The sequence below is a fragment of the Anthonomus grandis genome, chromosome 1, assembly GCF_022605725.1.
Source record: "Anthonomus grandis grandis chromosome 1, icAntGran1.3, whole genome shotgun sequence".
In the NCBI taxonomy this organism is placed as follows: domain Eukaryota; kingdom Metazoa; phylum Arthropoda; class Insecta; order Coleoptera; family Curculionidae; genus Anthonomus; species Anthonomus grandis.
Genome location: NC_065546.1, coordinates 16,790,150 through 16,806,627, shown reverse-complemented (window position 1 = coordinate 16,806,627; position 16,478 = coordinate 16,790,150). Strand labels below are relative to the sequence as shown.

At 33.3% G+C, this 16,478-nt stretch overlaps 1 protein-coding gene across 4 annotated transcripts in view; it reads right to left on the bottom strand.

The window, feature by feature from the left end:
- The window catches only part of LOC126744949 (nucleoprotein TPR), a 122,276-nt gene that overhangs the window by 25,789 nt on the left and 80,009 nt on the right, over positions 1 to 16,478 (bottom strand). For 3 of the 4 annotated variants that reach the window (XM_050452566.1, XM_050452584.1, XM_050452575.1), the window contains 2 exons: positions 8,451 to 8,786; positions 4,403 to 4,510 (listed from right to left, as the gene is read on the bottom strand). In XM_050452566.1, coding sequence (XP_050308523.1) covers positions 4,403 to 4,510; positions 8,451 to 8,786 — 444 coding nt within the window. The remainder of the gene's footprint in view (positions 1 to 4,402; positions 4,511 to 8,450; positions 8,787 to 16,478) is intronic. The other variant, XM_050452593.1, reaches the window with a different exon arrangement.

Here is a 16,478-nt window from a genome sequence, read left to right as displayed (position 1 = left end):
TGTTTTTGAAACTGCCAACATAATAAATACTAATTCAAATGAATGCGTAATATTTATGATTTGAAAGAATTCTTAGAAGATGATGAGCCTGTAAATCCTGGTGGTCAAGAAACACTCTCTAGATAAATGTAACTCTGAAAATATCTGTTTCGCACCGGGAGAAGGAAAAACACCACTGCATTTAATGATGGACAAATACAGTGACGAATTGTGATTTCCATCACTATTTTGTGGATACGAAAAAAATGTTTTGTCAACTTTAGTTACTCGGAGGAAATTAAAATTTTACTGCAACATATGGACCGAAGATTTGCAAGAACCGATTTTCTATTATACGCGTTTAAAAAATGCCAGTTGATCCAACTAACACAAGCTGTTTACACAGCCCTTAGAAAAAAGAAGAATGAAAAAGGAAAATATACAGTTGGACAAGTTAGGCAAACAAACTTTGTTGATCAGCTGATTCGAAATGACCAAGGCTTCCATTTTCTAAGTAAGGTCAGAAGTTCACCTGCATATTGGAAACAAAAAAAAAGAAAATTGCTTTGTATGATTCGTCAGTTTGGAATTCCAACTTTGTTTTTTACGATATCCGCAGCAGAAACGGCATGGCCTGAATTAATCGCCATATTAGCGAAGATAGTTGATAAAAAGGAACTTACCCTTGAAGAAGCAGCTTGTATGCCGTATATCAAAAAGACTCGTTTAATTAGAAAAGATCCAGTTACGTGTGCAAGGTACTTCGATATCGGTTTAAATTGCTGTTTAAACATATGAGGATTGCGGATGGACCTTTTAAAAAGAACCCAATAGAACATCACTATTATCGGGTAGAATTTCAGAATCGTCGATCCCCGCATGTACATGTATTATTGTGGTTATCTGGTGCTCCCAAATTAGGTGTGACGCCAGAGAGCTTCAAGGAATGTGCCGATTTCGCCAATAGGTATATTACCTGCCAGAGTGATTTGGAAAGCGTGCGCGACATTATTTAATTCAATACACACCACCATTCCAAGTCATGTCAAAAAGATGTTAAGGGGTACAAAGTTTGAAGGTATCATATCCCATATCTCCCAAATGGATGAGTCTGTTATACTTGCCAATTAATATTGACAGAGTGAAGGAACCAGAACTACGTAAAGCCATGTCCGAAAAGTATTTTACAATAATGACCAAACTTAAAAGAATTTTATCAGATGGATAGTGATGATACCAACATATATCAGGAGGGTCTAATAGAACATTATAAAGCAAGACCCGACGAAATTCGCAGCTTACTACGAATTTTTCAAAAAGGAGGCAAGCACGAAAACCAATGGTTTACCACTAAAAGGGAGGAGTGGCGTCTTAGTAAGAAGAAAGTGTGCTGAAATTATTTCGTATCGTCGATATGGACTTCAACAAGACCCCAAAAACTACTACAGGGAGCAGATAATGCTATATCTTCCGTGGAGAAATGAATTAAATGAAATAGAACAAGACAGTATAGATCAACAAACCATATATGAAGATCGATTTGAAGAACTTGCTGCAAACCGTAAAAAATTTAATGTATTAGATGAGAAGACAACTCATGACGCCCTCAAACTTGCTGAAGAGAAATCTGATTCATTAGTTCATAAAGGATTTGATGGAGAAACTGATGGTGAGTTTGGTGTTTATGGCTTAGACAAACCCGCATATGATCCGTTTAGTTGTATCGGTGAAGATGATGATTCTCCAAAAGCACATAGTATTTCCAACACCTCATCAAATAACTAACTTAGAATATGGCTCACTTATACGTAAGCTAAACCATAAACAATACCAGTTCAGGCAGCTTAAGTTCTAATGATGCAGACAGTACGGAAAATGTAGAATCCAGTCAATCCAACCCAACTCCAAATAAGGATGGACCTTCAGATTTAGCACCTATTGACTGCAGTCCAAATCAACCTGTGCTAGCAAAATTTCCACTTACAGTATTTGGCAAACAATCCAGGGATTTTAGTAGAACCCACTACACATTATATAAGTGGATTGAGTAGAGTGTGGAATGTGATGCGGTTTTTTGTTTCCCTTGCCGGCATTTTGGCTTACATGAAGAAGATGATCAGTTGGGAAAAAAAGGCTGCAAAAACTAAAAAAAAGTTGGAGGAAAACTAAAAAAACACAACAATTGTATGTCACAAAGAAAATGAAGCTAAATGAAAGAAATTTTAAAGCGCAGCTGTAATGTCAGGTCATATTGGAGGCCTACAAACTAAAATAAAAGAAACATTTCCAAATGCATTGTATACTCATTGTATGGCACATAGAGTAAACCTAGCTTTAGTAGACTCTTGCAAAAATGTAACGAGCATTATTCGAAGCCTAAACATCATGCGAAGTATAAACAAGTTATGCAGGACTTAGGAATAAAGCCGATGGAGCTATCTAAGCTTTCTGATACCCGGTGGGTATCAAGATTTAAAAGTTGTGCCGCCGTAAAACATTGTTTCTCTGGTCTTATCAACTTACTGCAAGAAGAAATAGATGAAAAGCAAAATGAACAAGCTGTCACAGCGATTGGCATATTATTGTCGATAAAACAACCAGCTTTCGTTGTTCACTTACTTGTTTTAGATAATCTTCTTGCCACGCTTAATGTTTTATCTGAAGCACTTCAGTCCAAAAGTGCAACTTTGGGTAGTGCTGCTAAGGTGGTAGAAGGAGTTTTAATAACTTTGGAGTCCATGAGAACAGATTCAACTTATAAAGACATTCATACAGACATTGTATGTATGTACAAATGAGACCGATATAAGCTTAAGCTCAAGCTTAAGCGATTTACCCGCCAACATCTAAAAGAAAGAAGCAAATTTCTTTAAAACTTACAGACTATGTAACAGATTCCACAATAGGAGCTACTGAAGGAGCAGGTAATACTAATGAAATTGAATACTGGCGAGCTAATGTATTTTATAGAATCCTCGATTCTATTATAGGATTCCTTAAGATCAGATTTTCAAATGAAAGTCTTATTATTGGAAAGGCTGTAGACTGTTTTTTTCAACTAGATTTTTATAACGCTTTGCCATTTATTGATTTTTATTTCGAACAATTTAATATTTAGAAAGAGTATTAAAGCAGAAATGACTGTATTAAAAAACGTTATCCTTAATGCTAAAAAAAACATTAAATTCTGAAAATTTTTAAAGTGAGATAAACTCCGAAGTCTATCCCTCTCTTTATATATTATTTAGAGTTGCCATTACACTGCCTGTCTCTTCAAGCACTTGCGTGAGCGTTTATTCTCAGTAATGAGATTGATTTTGACATGGTTAAGATTAACCATGTCACAAGAAAGGTTTTCGGCACTCTCAATTTTATTTATTGAGAGGGACATAGATATTAACATGGAGGAAGTTGTAGAAAAATACTTAATCAAGAATCGAAAAATTAGTTTAATTTAGTTCTTAAAATCTAATTTTGTTTAATAAAATATGTATTACACATTATTTATAGAAGTTTGATTTACACGTAATATTCACGCCTTTTTGTCTAAAAAAAATCCTCCAACAAATTAGGTGGTCTTCGGCGGCGCGGCGGCTTGACGGCTTCCATGGGAAGTTTCTGTACATATTTTAATATGCATGTACGACTACAACTTTAACTCATTTTTAGGTGAAAATTCGGGTTTCTCCCAAAGAATTTTTTGCCTCAGGCGGCGCCTGCGGCGAGCTTTTCGCCTTTGGGGCTTGAGCTCCCCCAAAAGTCACTGTCTAGTTGCGCCACTGATTAGTATTAAACGTGCACAAGGCACTTTTATATCAGATGCCATTAAGTACAGTTTCAATGTGTTAGCAATCTATGTGCAATATGGTAGCAATCAGCGAATAGACAATTAACAAATTTAAAAGTGAACAAGAGTTTAAGAACGTGGATTGGCAGTAGTATAAACGTAACAGCGTAAAAAAATAGAAAACGTAAACGAAAACAGCCGCAACAATTGATAAAATTGATTTAATGAACATTATAGCTGTTATAAAAGAAAATACATATGTACCAATAATGGAAAGGAATCACACATTTAACCTTAAAAAGCTAATGTTTTGTAGGGCAAAAATTTGAAAAAATCTCGTTTTAATTACCTTAAAAATATTATATTCATCGTAATGTTTGATTTCGGCTATGCAAACATACTTCAAACGTAAAGACGGTTAGTTGGAGTTAAAAATTCGAGTTACGGAGATAAAATGCTGCAAGATTCTTAAATCATAGTCATTTGCAACACACAAGTTTCACTCCCTAACTTAATTCAATAAAGTTAGAACAGTAGTAAACTTGACAAATGGCCTATCTCAAATTAAGAAAATATTTAAAATACCAAAAAAGGATATGATATTCAACCTGTAAGAAATAGTTTAAAGTTACTTACCATCGCTACTTTGAGTAGTTTGTCTGTCGCGTTGATCATCAACTACACTAGGAATGGATTCTTGGGGAGATGATTGCAGAGGTGTGGTGGGCACGCTTCGGCCAGTACCTGAAACAAATACGAATTATTAAGAATTTCCTGTGCCGCATCGGTCTATTGGCTGGCAGAATAGTACGACGAGAGGAAGGAGGATGCTGATTTTACTGCAGAAAACGAAGGTCGAAGAAACAAAATTGCAAAAAACCTTTAAAAGAAACAATCCCGGACCGTATGATATAACGTGGGAAACTTACAGCAGCCCCTTTCTCGCAGCAATAACTTTATTGATTATTTCGGCCACCGTTTCAACTATTCAAAAATTTTTGTTAAATTTTTAGTAAAGCTAAATATAATCGAAAGATATATTGTAATATAAGGAAGCATTGGATCAAACTAGTTTTCCAATTTCAATAAAAAATAAAGTTTGCTACAAAAGTTGCTGCTAAAAGAAGGATGTTGAAAAGAACTCAGGCAAGAGGCAGATAAATAAAACTTCAGTGTGTGGACTCTCTAACTCGATAGAAAGAAAATTCCTTTCTATTATAGACGAAATTGCAAATCCTACTCTTGATCTCAACGGGTTGACCTCGGAAGCTTTCAGAATAGAAATATAGAAAGAGATTGTATAGTTTTCCTATTACTTTTGTCTCTTTTTAGTACATAAAAAAATCTTTCTTATGGGGATAACATTTCTCTAATAGATTTGAAATATCAACAAATTCTTTGCATTTGTTAACTACTTTTTCGGGTTTAAAACGATCATTAAGTTTATTATACGTCGTGTAGTGTATCTACGTCTATAGACGGCCCAAAATTGGGATTTTCCAGTGATTCCACTGAAGGGAATAAATTACTCTATACATATTTTGGAAATACTCTATAGGTCTTCTTTCTATTCTTAATTCAATATTTTGTTCTTCCTCTTTTATATTAAAATTCGTCGTCTTATTGATAACCTTTGTAAAAAAATCTAATTCAAAAACTGATAATAATACTATAAGAAATTTTTTTTCCTCAACCACGTAAAACGTGGAAGCCGGATGAAAACAATAACAAAGCAAACTCAATTTAAAATATCCATAATGTCGAATGACATTAGCGTGGACGTTGTTGCCTAGTAAAAATTAGCCATTAAAAGAAGCTAATGCTTGTAAATTGGGTAGTATAAGAATGTCTAAAGCTGAATAATCCCGAATGACAGAAAAAAGGAACTTAGGGAATGCTAATCGCGCATAGAAAGAAACTGTCTTCTACCTTTTTTCTTGTCTATTTCTATGTCTATCGAGTTAGAGTTCAGCTGCAGCTTCTGCGTATATAAAAATAAATCAGAAATAAAACTTCCACTGTTTTCCCTAAAAAAAAAACGAATAAAATTATTTATATTCATTGTTTTATTTCTAGAAATACGTCGCATTACTTTGTAGTTTCTTTAGCAGTGTACTATTAAGATGGGAATGAACTGTAAGTTTTTTTATAGGCAGAATTTATTCCAATAAGCGTAAAGTGGTTCTGAAGAAAGTTGTTACCACACTGCTAAAATATCTATTTAATTGCCAATTATTGGAATAAATCTTGTGATTGTTATGCGAAAATAAATCTTCGGACTTTTGTGCCAAAAAAAAGATACTTCATTTTTTTTCTCATTTTTTATTTTAGTCATCGACCGGTACAAAATTTTGGCCGATGCCCTATCGGCCAAAATTTCGGTATTTGTTTTACCATTATTGGTATAAATATACAGTGCATCCGTAAAGTAGCGGATAAATTCAATAAAAAATGAAATGGACCGTTTCTAAAAAAAAAGCCCGAATCCGTCTATTTTACTATTTGGTTTAGGGTTTTTCTATGTGGAAATTAAATATACAGGGTAACTCAAAAAAGATATGACGGCATCAATGTTTTTTTAAATGGATGCCACTATTTTTTAATGCAGAATCAAAACGAACGCATTCGTTACAAAGGATATGGTATAAATGAATAGTGGTTACATAAGCAATTTTAAACGAAAAATGATAATAAAAATCTAAATTAAATGTTCGCATCCAATTGAGCACTGTTAACAACCTAACAATAACGAAGGCGATTAAATTTTTTTTAAATATTGCTAATTATCTGGAGTAATATTTCTAATTTCCTGGCGTATTTGTTCTTTTAAATGGTTTAGTGACATACACTTTACTTTTTAAGTATACCCATAAAAAGAAATCGAAAGAAGTTAAATCTGGCGATCTGGATGGCCATTCAATGAACCACCGTCTACCTATCCAAAGATTTGGAAAAATTTTATCTAGATAATTGCCAGGTAAAGCATAGCGTGGCGGGGCTCCACGTTGCCGAAAAAAGATCACGTTGGTGCATATCGGGTTCTTCCAAATCCGGATACAAAGTTATCAGAGCGGGGATAAGATCATTTTGAAGAAGGTCCAAATACCTCTCACCAGTGAGAGTGTCATCAAAAAAGTAAGGTCCTAAGACAGTTCCTTCCACTCTACCGCACCACACATTGACTTTTTGATGTTGTGTATCACATTCTGTGAATTAATGAGGGTTTTCGGTCGCCCAGTATCGACAATTCTGTCTGTTCACATGGCTGTTTAGAGTAAATTTTGCTTCGTCAGAAAATATTATCCATTTTACAAAATTATTATTAAATTATTATCATTACATAATTGCCGCATTTGCTCACAAAATTCATTTCGGCGATCAAAATCATCTTCCGATAGCTCTTGAAATAAGAATGTTTTATAAGGGTGGAACTTTGCTTTTTTCAATACTTTTATGCCCAGTAGATCGCAATAAAGCCGTGGCTGTGATTGTCGCTTTGGGATTATCTTGGGCCGTTAACAGAACGTTAAGCTCCTTTTCTTCAGTTAATGAGCCCCGAGCAGCTATTTGAGTATGATGCCCGAATTCACGAAACTTGCTTGCTACTTGCTACCATGCTTTCACTAATAGGATCGATCAGGATGAGTTGCATTAAATAATTGAACCACCTCCTTTTTGAATCAAATCAGGCACCAGATTTCGATTCTTTCACTTTGGGTTAATTTTCTACAATAACAACTAATAAAACGCAGGATGACACTGCTTTCGCCTCTCAAAAAGAATAAACACATTATGAATAAATACACTCAATTTTTGACACTAACAAGGACAATAAAAAACCAAAATACCAACATTGGATAGGTATTTCTTTAATTTTACATTATATCATCATTTTTCGTTCAAAATTGTTTATGTAACCACTATTCATTTGTACCATATCCTTTGTAAAAAAGGCTTTTTTTCTGATTCTGCATTAAAAAAATGGTGGTTTCCATTTAAAAAACAAACTGAGGACGTCATATTGTGGTGCCATCAAGGTTTGTTATATTATGTTATATTATTATAACCTCGATTATAACCTTGTTCCGAGGTAACTACCTTTCCACAATATTTTTTTTTAGTCACCCTGTATATTTAATTTCCACGTAGAAAAACCTTAAACCCAATATTAAAATCGACGGATTCAGGATTTTTTTTCAGAAACGGTCCATCTCATTTTTATTGAATCTATCCGCTACTTTACGGATATAGTAAAATACGGAAATAGTAACCTAATAACACCTCAACTTAAATTGCGGGAAAATTTAGTTGTAATAAAAACAAATACATTGGCTGGGCTGAAAGAAAAACAACGTGTAATTTCCTTTTTACTCTCTCGATAATTTACATGGTACCCAACGTTGATTCAGTTGGTACTAAACGACTGAAGCGGTTAGCGCAAATGGAGATTCGGGGAATCAGTGAAGCATCATCGTAGATCTCTAGTGGCAGCTTTAATCAACATTTTACCTTATGTGGACTTAACTAACAAGCAATTTCTGTTGCTTCAGTGTTTAATTTGTTATTTTCAATAATTGTGATTCAAAAGTGTCAATTAATATGGTCACGATAATTTGGCAATCCTCCTTCTCTACGCTCGACCACATCCATTCAGCCTTCCAAAAGACCTTTAAATATCACCTACTATTATCATCTGCTTGAGGCACTTCCAAGCTATGCTCGGGTACCGGAGGTTCGCTGCGCGTAGGTGGAACGTTAGCGAGCGGCGCATCGTTAAAAGTGAAACGGCCAGTGGCGCTGGACGGTACGTGAGGCGAACTGACCGCCTCACCGAAACCGTCCGAACGACGAGGCGCAAATAATGTCGGCGTTGACGGTACGATTCCGTCGTCGAGCGCACTTTCATCCAGCTGTTGCCTGTAGGAGGGCAACGGTGGTACGAGACGGGAACGCGAGTAAGGAGTAGTGTGCATAACGGGCGCTCGCGCGCTGATATCTGAACTGGATGGTCCTGCTGTGGCTACACAGGTGTTTTAAATCGGTTTGAAAAAGTTATTATTGAATGAGCAAATTGGTTGGAAGAATAATGTTGATTTTGAAAAAAAGTTCGTAAATGGTAATAAAAAGTTTTTGGGAAGTTGCTAAATATGGGTGCCAAATAAAACTGAAAGATTTATTTGTAGACGTTTTAACTTATTACTAAATACTCCTCGGCATACTACAAAAGATATGAAAACTTTTATATGCCATAATGATATTTTAATACTTTTTAAACGGAATGTACCAGTTGTCCTTACGAGTCACCTAGAAATCATTCTGCAAATTTAGTCAAAGAGAAAGATTTATGCATAGACATTAAAAAGTGTTGCCTTATACCAAAATTGCGATAAATAGATTGATTATCATTGCAAATGTGTTTATGTTAATATAAATGTATTGTGTCTGGATTTATGAAGAAAATGGTGCAAAAACAAGCAGAAAGACCTAGAAGACCTACTAATTTTGAAGATAAACAAATCATAGAAATTGCCAAAACTGTGCATTCAGTTGGATCTAAGAGAATAAAAGTCCGAGAAACTTGGAGTAATCTCTATAACGGTAAGGAATAGTCCACTAGAAGCTAAATTATTTGACAACTACCAGCTGCAAAATCTCTGTTGTGAAAGAAGAACAACCGAGGCTGACACTCTTTAACATTTGTCAGAACGCATCTCCACCGATCTAAACATGATTGGAAAAAGGTTATCTCGAGCGATGAATCCAAACCTGATTAAAAAGCGTCTATACCACCTCATGGATACTCTTATATATCAGACGTTTTGCTAGAAAAGTAACATTTTTGAAAACATGCTTTTAGATTCGTTCAGCGTAGAATTTTAGACTATGTTGCAGTTTTAAAGTAAGCTCTAAAGCAACTGGCAGGATGATCGGCGAAACGTCAGCATTTGTGACTATAATTAATATCAAATAAAATTCGATACACGCCACGATACATATACAGAGTTGTTGAATTTTACATATTATTCTTGGACCCAATAAATGGAAGCGAAAAATATATGAACAAGTATCACTAATTACTCTACTTAAATACATAGTTAAGTTATGTATTTAAGTAAAGTAATAATTAACTCTGCTTAAATAGATAATACTAAACATTTAATTTGTAATTAAAATGTTTAGAAATAAACAATTTTCGATTGCAAGTTGAAAGCTTGACAAACACAAAGTTTACTTAAATGAGAAAATGCAAATTACAAAAAACAAATTACACTAGGCAAGCACACAGTAATATATAATTTGTTCGCAACAGAATCAGAGAGATTTAAAATTATACAGCCGGTTAGTTGCGCAGAAAATATATATGGATGTTTATATGATATAAACTATACGAATAGAAAAAATTATAAGATGCCCTCTCAGCGAATAACTCAACCCGACGTACATATCGAAACACGGTGGTAGATCGGTAATATTTTCGACAATTTCGGGCTATGGCAGATCCTACCTCATAAGTCAGAAGGTACCATGATTCGATAAATACAAGGATATATTAGAAAACATTGATGAATTAATGAGACTATATCTTTAAGGCATTTCTTTCAAGAACACAATGATGCATTATTAGCATCAAGCATTATTCTTGGTTCAGAAAGACTTGTGTTCGAAAGTAAAAGTTATCAACTTTATAGATTGCCCTTAACGGTCCCCAGATTGAGATCTGACTCCAATTAGATCATCTTGCATTACAAATTCAAGGAAAAAATCTCAACCACCAAGGGCTGTTTAAAGATTTAAAGACCGGTTTTCTTTAGGCCAAAATATTATTAATTAATCCTATATACCCAAATTCATAAGCAATATTCAGAATATCGCAAAGTGTTAAATTTAATTTCTTTAGGTCTGTCTGTTAACTGAAGAATGAAATTTTGTACTAAGATAATCGAAACATAGTAACACAAAGAAATTGTCCTTTTTTTAGGAAAAATGAATTCAGTGGGTTATGTTCAGTGGCTATTTAAAACATTAAAATTAATACATTGTTAAGTAGTCAAAAAAACATATATTTTTAACGGGTGTAATAACTTTTGTATCAACTATTAAAAATGGTTGTTCAAAAGGCAATCTTAGATTAGTTTATTTTAAAATGTTTTTTTTTTACGTAGTTTTTTTACGTGTTTTTTTAGTAAGACTTTGCCTATGATTTTTTTGCATTTAATGCTTGTATTTCGGCACCCAAAAAAGAAACTGGTCAATAGCCAGTTGGATTAGGAAGATTTAGGAAGTTATAGTAGGCTCGCGAAGAAAGTTACTTTTCAAGTTATCTTAACATTATAAAATTTAAATAAAAATATATCTAATCTTGTGTTTATAATTTGTAATACCTCTTACCTACGTAACATTTAATAAAAATCAATTTTTCTTAGCCGATATAGAAGTTGTGCCCTCTAGCAGATTCTAAAAACTTAATTTAGCGATTTCTGGTAGAACTTCACATTTTTTTCTGCCACACAACTCATACTGCCGGAGATACAGTCGAAAACCACCAAAACAACAGACACATATATCTGAATCTTTTGGTTTCTGGTGTTATCTGGGACCCTTATCTAACAACACCCCACTACATTATGAAATAAAGTCTTAATTCCAAGTGCTAGACGAAGTGCAGCATTTTCACTAATTGACTCTAGTTAAGTCAATATAACGTAGTTGCAAAAACTGTTTATTTTTAGTTATATTTAGTACAAATATAGACTTAGCAAATGACAATTTCTGTCTATGTCATCAAACCTTTGAGTGCAATATCCTACAGATATAATAAGAGTAGAGTTATAGCAAATGTATTCTATCACACTATTCTACATGTATTCTACTACATAAACTCAATAGAATGATATTTTAAATCTGGATATGTAGTATGTAGATAGTAAAAGAGTATTATTAAACAGGATTTTATTAAATTAAAATAGTGATGAGATTTAAATACCCTTACAATGAATTTATGTAAAATCATATATAAATAATTTTTATATAAGTTTCTTGTAAGACCTTAAAGGTGAACTATTGCTAGAATCTTTAAACGATCAATTTCAATATTTTAAGAATAAAATAAATTTAGCTAATAGAATATACAGTGAGTACTGTATTTTAATATATATACAAATATATAGTACTTTAATTTTATACACAGGGTGATTCAAAAGTAAGCGGCATCCTTTCAGGGGCGTAATCCTTGTATGAAAATAAGGCAAAAAGTTCATATTAATATGGGTTCGAAATTGCTTCCTAAGGGAGCTACGCCCCTTTGAATAGGACCCCTTGAAGACAATTTTTTCTCTATAACTTTAAAACTCTTTAGAATTAAATTTTGAAAATTGGTGTACTGCATAAACATTTCGTTGTGAATAAGATTCTAAATTCAAATTTTTTAAATTTTATTCAGGTGCGTCACATGCGGGGGTTGGTAAGGGTAAAACATCCCTTTTTCTTTTACTCTTTAGGTTATTGTGATTTTGTTTGAAAATTATAAAATTTTAGAGTCTTATAAGTAAAAAAGGTACTCTTAGTTCAATTCGATAGAGCGTACCATTTACGAGAAAATCGACTTTGAAAATTTTCTGATTGCGTATGTTTAATACATAATAAAATTACTGGATACGCATTGAAAACGAAGTTGTTTCAGCGGTTGTTTTTTGGTTTTTGGCATTTAAATGACTGATAAATGTCATTGTAAAATACAATTTACTTTGTCAAAGTAAAATTAGTTTCATAGAGTGTTTTACAAATTACTATTTATTATTAATAAGAAGGGCATTGCCTTTGTTGAGTTTGGTACTTTGTGTTTCTAAGTTTAAAAAGCAAACATGGATTTTACGTATCAAGAACAAGCTGATATTCACATTATGTTTGGAAGAGCATTTGGTAATTGTGTTGAAGCAAGACGATTGTATCATGAGGCATTTCCTAATCGACGAGTGCCACACCGTACGGTTTTCGCAAGAGTAGATCGTAATTTAAGGGAAACAGGTAAATTCAAAAATGTTAGCAATATCGCATAATATCTACTTAAATTTTGCTTAAGGAACATTTCAAAGACAGGAGGTTGTTGGGCGACCAAGAAATGCCAGAATCCTAGCATTAGAAGAACGCGTGCTAGATCGTATTGAAGAAGATCCATCTTTGAGCACTCGCATCATCGCAAATCAAGAAGGGTCCTCTAAGTCAATCGTATGGAGAATTTTGCACGATATGTTACTCTACCCTTATCATATTCAACGGGTTCAGGCTTTGGAAGAGCGAGATTTCCTTCCTCGTGTACACTTCTGTAATTGGCTAGAAGAAAACCGCGTTGCTTTTGAAAATTTTGAGAAGAAAATTTTATTTACTGACGAGGCCGGCTTCACAAGAAACGGAATTTTCAATTTCCACAACAACCACCTATGGACGGATGAGAATCCCCATGCTACGGTACAGAAGGCACATCAGCAGCAGTTTAGTTTAAATGTGTGGGCGGGAATAATCGATGGGCATTTAAAAGGACCTGTATTTATGCCGCAACGACTTAATGGACAAATTTACACAATTTTTTTACAGAATGAATTACCACAAATATTAGAAAATCTATCACTTCAATTACGAGCACAAATGTGGTTTATGCACGATGGTGCTCCCCCACATGTTAGCATTCTCGCTAGAGAACATTTAAATAATGCCTATCAAAACCGCTGGATAGGTCGTGGGGGTCCAGTGCCATGGCCACCACGGTCTCCTGACCTAAACCCCCTTGATTTTTATTTATGGGGACACCTAAAACAACTATTTTATTCCCGCCCTATACCCAATATTGATGTTCTCAGGCAAAGAATAGAGGAAAGATTTCAGACAATTAAAAACAATCCAAGAATTCTACCACGTGTGCACCATAATCTAATAAAAAGATTAACAGCTTGCCGTCACGCGAATGGTAATAATTTTGAACACTTTCTATAAATTGTTAAATAAAATGTGAGTAAAAAGTGTCTTTTTTGTCAATCGTAATGCGAATTAATTTTCATCAATAAACATACGCAATCAGAACATTTTCAAAGTCGCTTTTCTCGTAAATGGTACGCTCTATCGAATTGAACTAAGAGTATCTTTTTTACGTATAAGACTCTAAAATTTTATAATTTTCAAACAAAATCACAATAACCTAAAGAGTAAAAGAAAAAGGGATGTTTTTACCCTTACCAACCCCCGTATGTGACGCACCTGAATAAAATTTAAAAAAATTGAATTTAGAATCTTATTCACAACGAAATGTTTATGCAGTACACCAATTTTCAAAATTTAATTCTAAAGGGTTTTAAAGTTATAGAGAAAAAATTATCTTCAAGAGGTCCTATTCAAAGGGGCGTAGCTCCCTTAGGAAGCAATTTCGGACCCATATTAATATGAACTTTTTGCCTTATTTTCATACAAGGATTACGCCCCTGAAAGGATGCTGCTTACTTTTGAATCACCCTGTATAGGTAGAAAAGTTTATAAAGAACCGGCTGCTCAATATGCGCACAAACCCATTTTTCAACACAAAGTCGATAGAAAATCCGGTGGCAGAGAGAAAAGACGACCGCAATATATTTTCTCTCGCTTCTTATTAAAGAAACCGCAAGAACAAAGCAGTCGCCGTACCTCGTTTCTTTGTACCTGCCGGGGATTTAAAGCCTATGACGTAGCCTGAAGGCCTACGTAGTGTCGTCTCGTACGGGAAGTGAGTTAATCGTGTTATAAGGCATTTAAAATCTGTTGTGTTTTTTTTTTAAACTATAATAGTGAAATAGACTATAGTTTTTTTAGTTAGACTATCCGATTTTTATTGTAAAAGGTAAGTAAATTTGGTCTAAATTATTCAATTGTCTAATAATTTAAAAAAATAAATAAAAATTAATTACTGTTAAAAATTATATTATTTAAAATATACTTTGTTTTTAAGTGACAAAATAAGGTATTTAACTTGTAGGTATATATGTACAGCCTAGAGTGTGCATGTGTATATTAATTTTTTTACTTTTTAATTTTTTTTTTAGATGTCACCTAAGAAAGTAGGCAAACAAGGACAAATAATTCACAGTCAAGGAAGAGAGATTATTTCTAACGTGGCAGCTTTTATGAAAAAAGAAGCAGAGCAAGGAATTACTATTCCTTTGAAAAATGTTAGGTAAGTGAACAATATAAATTCATATTTTATTGTAGGATGTTTTCAAATTTTAATTTTTATTGTATTGATAACTTACAATAATAGTATATAATTATTTTAGACAACGTACGTTAGCTGCCACTCGAGTATCCCAGTCAACTTACAGAAGAGTGGTCCAAGATTTTGACTCTTATATAGATATAGAAAATATACCTTTCTGTTCCTTTACCAGTCCAAGGAAAAAAAGGTTAAGAAAATGGGTATTAAATTATTGTAATTATATTATTTAATTATATTGTAATTATATTAATTAGTAAATAAAATTTGGGCAACTGTTAAGAATTGGGTGGCAGGCAGAAATTCCACTTTTAAATTGGCGGATGTCGAAACTTTGACAAGGCAGAAATTTGCGGAAATTTCGAATGATGAGTGGATAAATATTTGCAACCATATAGACAACATAGAAAAACAATATTTCAAAAGTCATCACCTTTTTGATGAAGCATTGGATTCTTTAAAATTTACAGTAAATACAGGCTCATCTGATGAAGAGATCGAATGGTCTTCATCGGATGAATCTGATTTAGGTTGTAATACACTATGTATACAACCTAAGTGAATAAAAATATATAATATGTAAAATAATGAAATAAAACTTTAAGCTTATACCAATTTGTTTGTTTACACAAGTCGTTTAAAATACCTAATCCTTCAAAAAAAATTCGAATAAAGAATAATTTTCAGCTACCTATTTGAAGTCCTGTTTTAAAAATAATTAGCGAACTGCATTCTCCTGTAAGTAAAACTATTTTTTCTTAGATTTTTTATGGGCACATCACAATGCTAAAAAATATAATTTTAATTTATCTACATTTTTTTAAACGAATCTCGGAGCAATTAAATTCAAATATATGCATTCTTAGTTGGTATTTCTATAACTAAATAAAAGGCACTTGTTATATCGCTAGCTATACCTACTAAAAATCTAGGGCTATTTAAACTCTAGTACAAATAAATATTAATAATTTCAACAAGTGTGCCGCCTCCACTGTCTTCAGACCTCGACATAGTCATCTGACCCGATCGATAGAATAACGAGATGCGCGGCTTTTGCCGCCTGTTGATGTCACCGGTTCTTTATAAAATTTTCTAACTATATATGTACTGTATTTTGTGTTTGAAAATGAAAAAACTCCTGTACTAAATCAAAATTATTGCCCATTACTGCGAAATTATATTTTCCTATTGCTTAGCTACATGAATTTGGAAACTTAATAGTACTATTAAGCTGCTGTCAATTTTTCTTAAAAACTACAATACATAAAGACTCGGCATTGTTAGAATGCTATATTTTTTTAAACATTTGGGTCAAATATTAAAGTTACCAGAAACAAAGAATCTTTGGAAGAAAATAATTCTTCTAGAGTCTACTTTAATTCAAATTCTAAATTTAAAACAACTGATAAACTTCTTGCATCTCACCCTGTGTCAACAAATTTGCTCGCAACACTAATTTACACCATGAAATAAACCTCACGT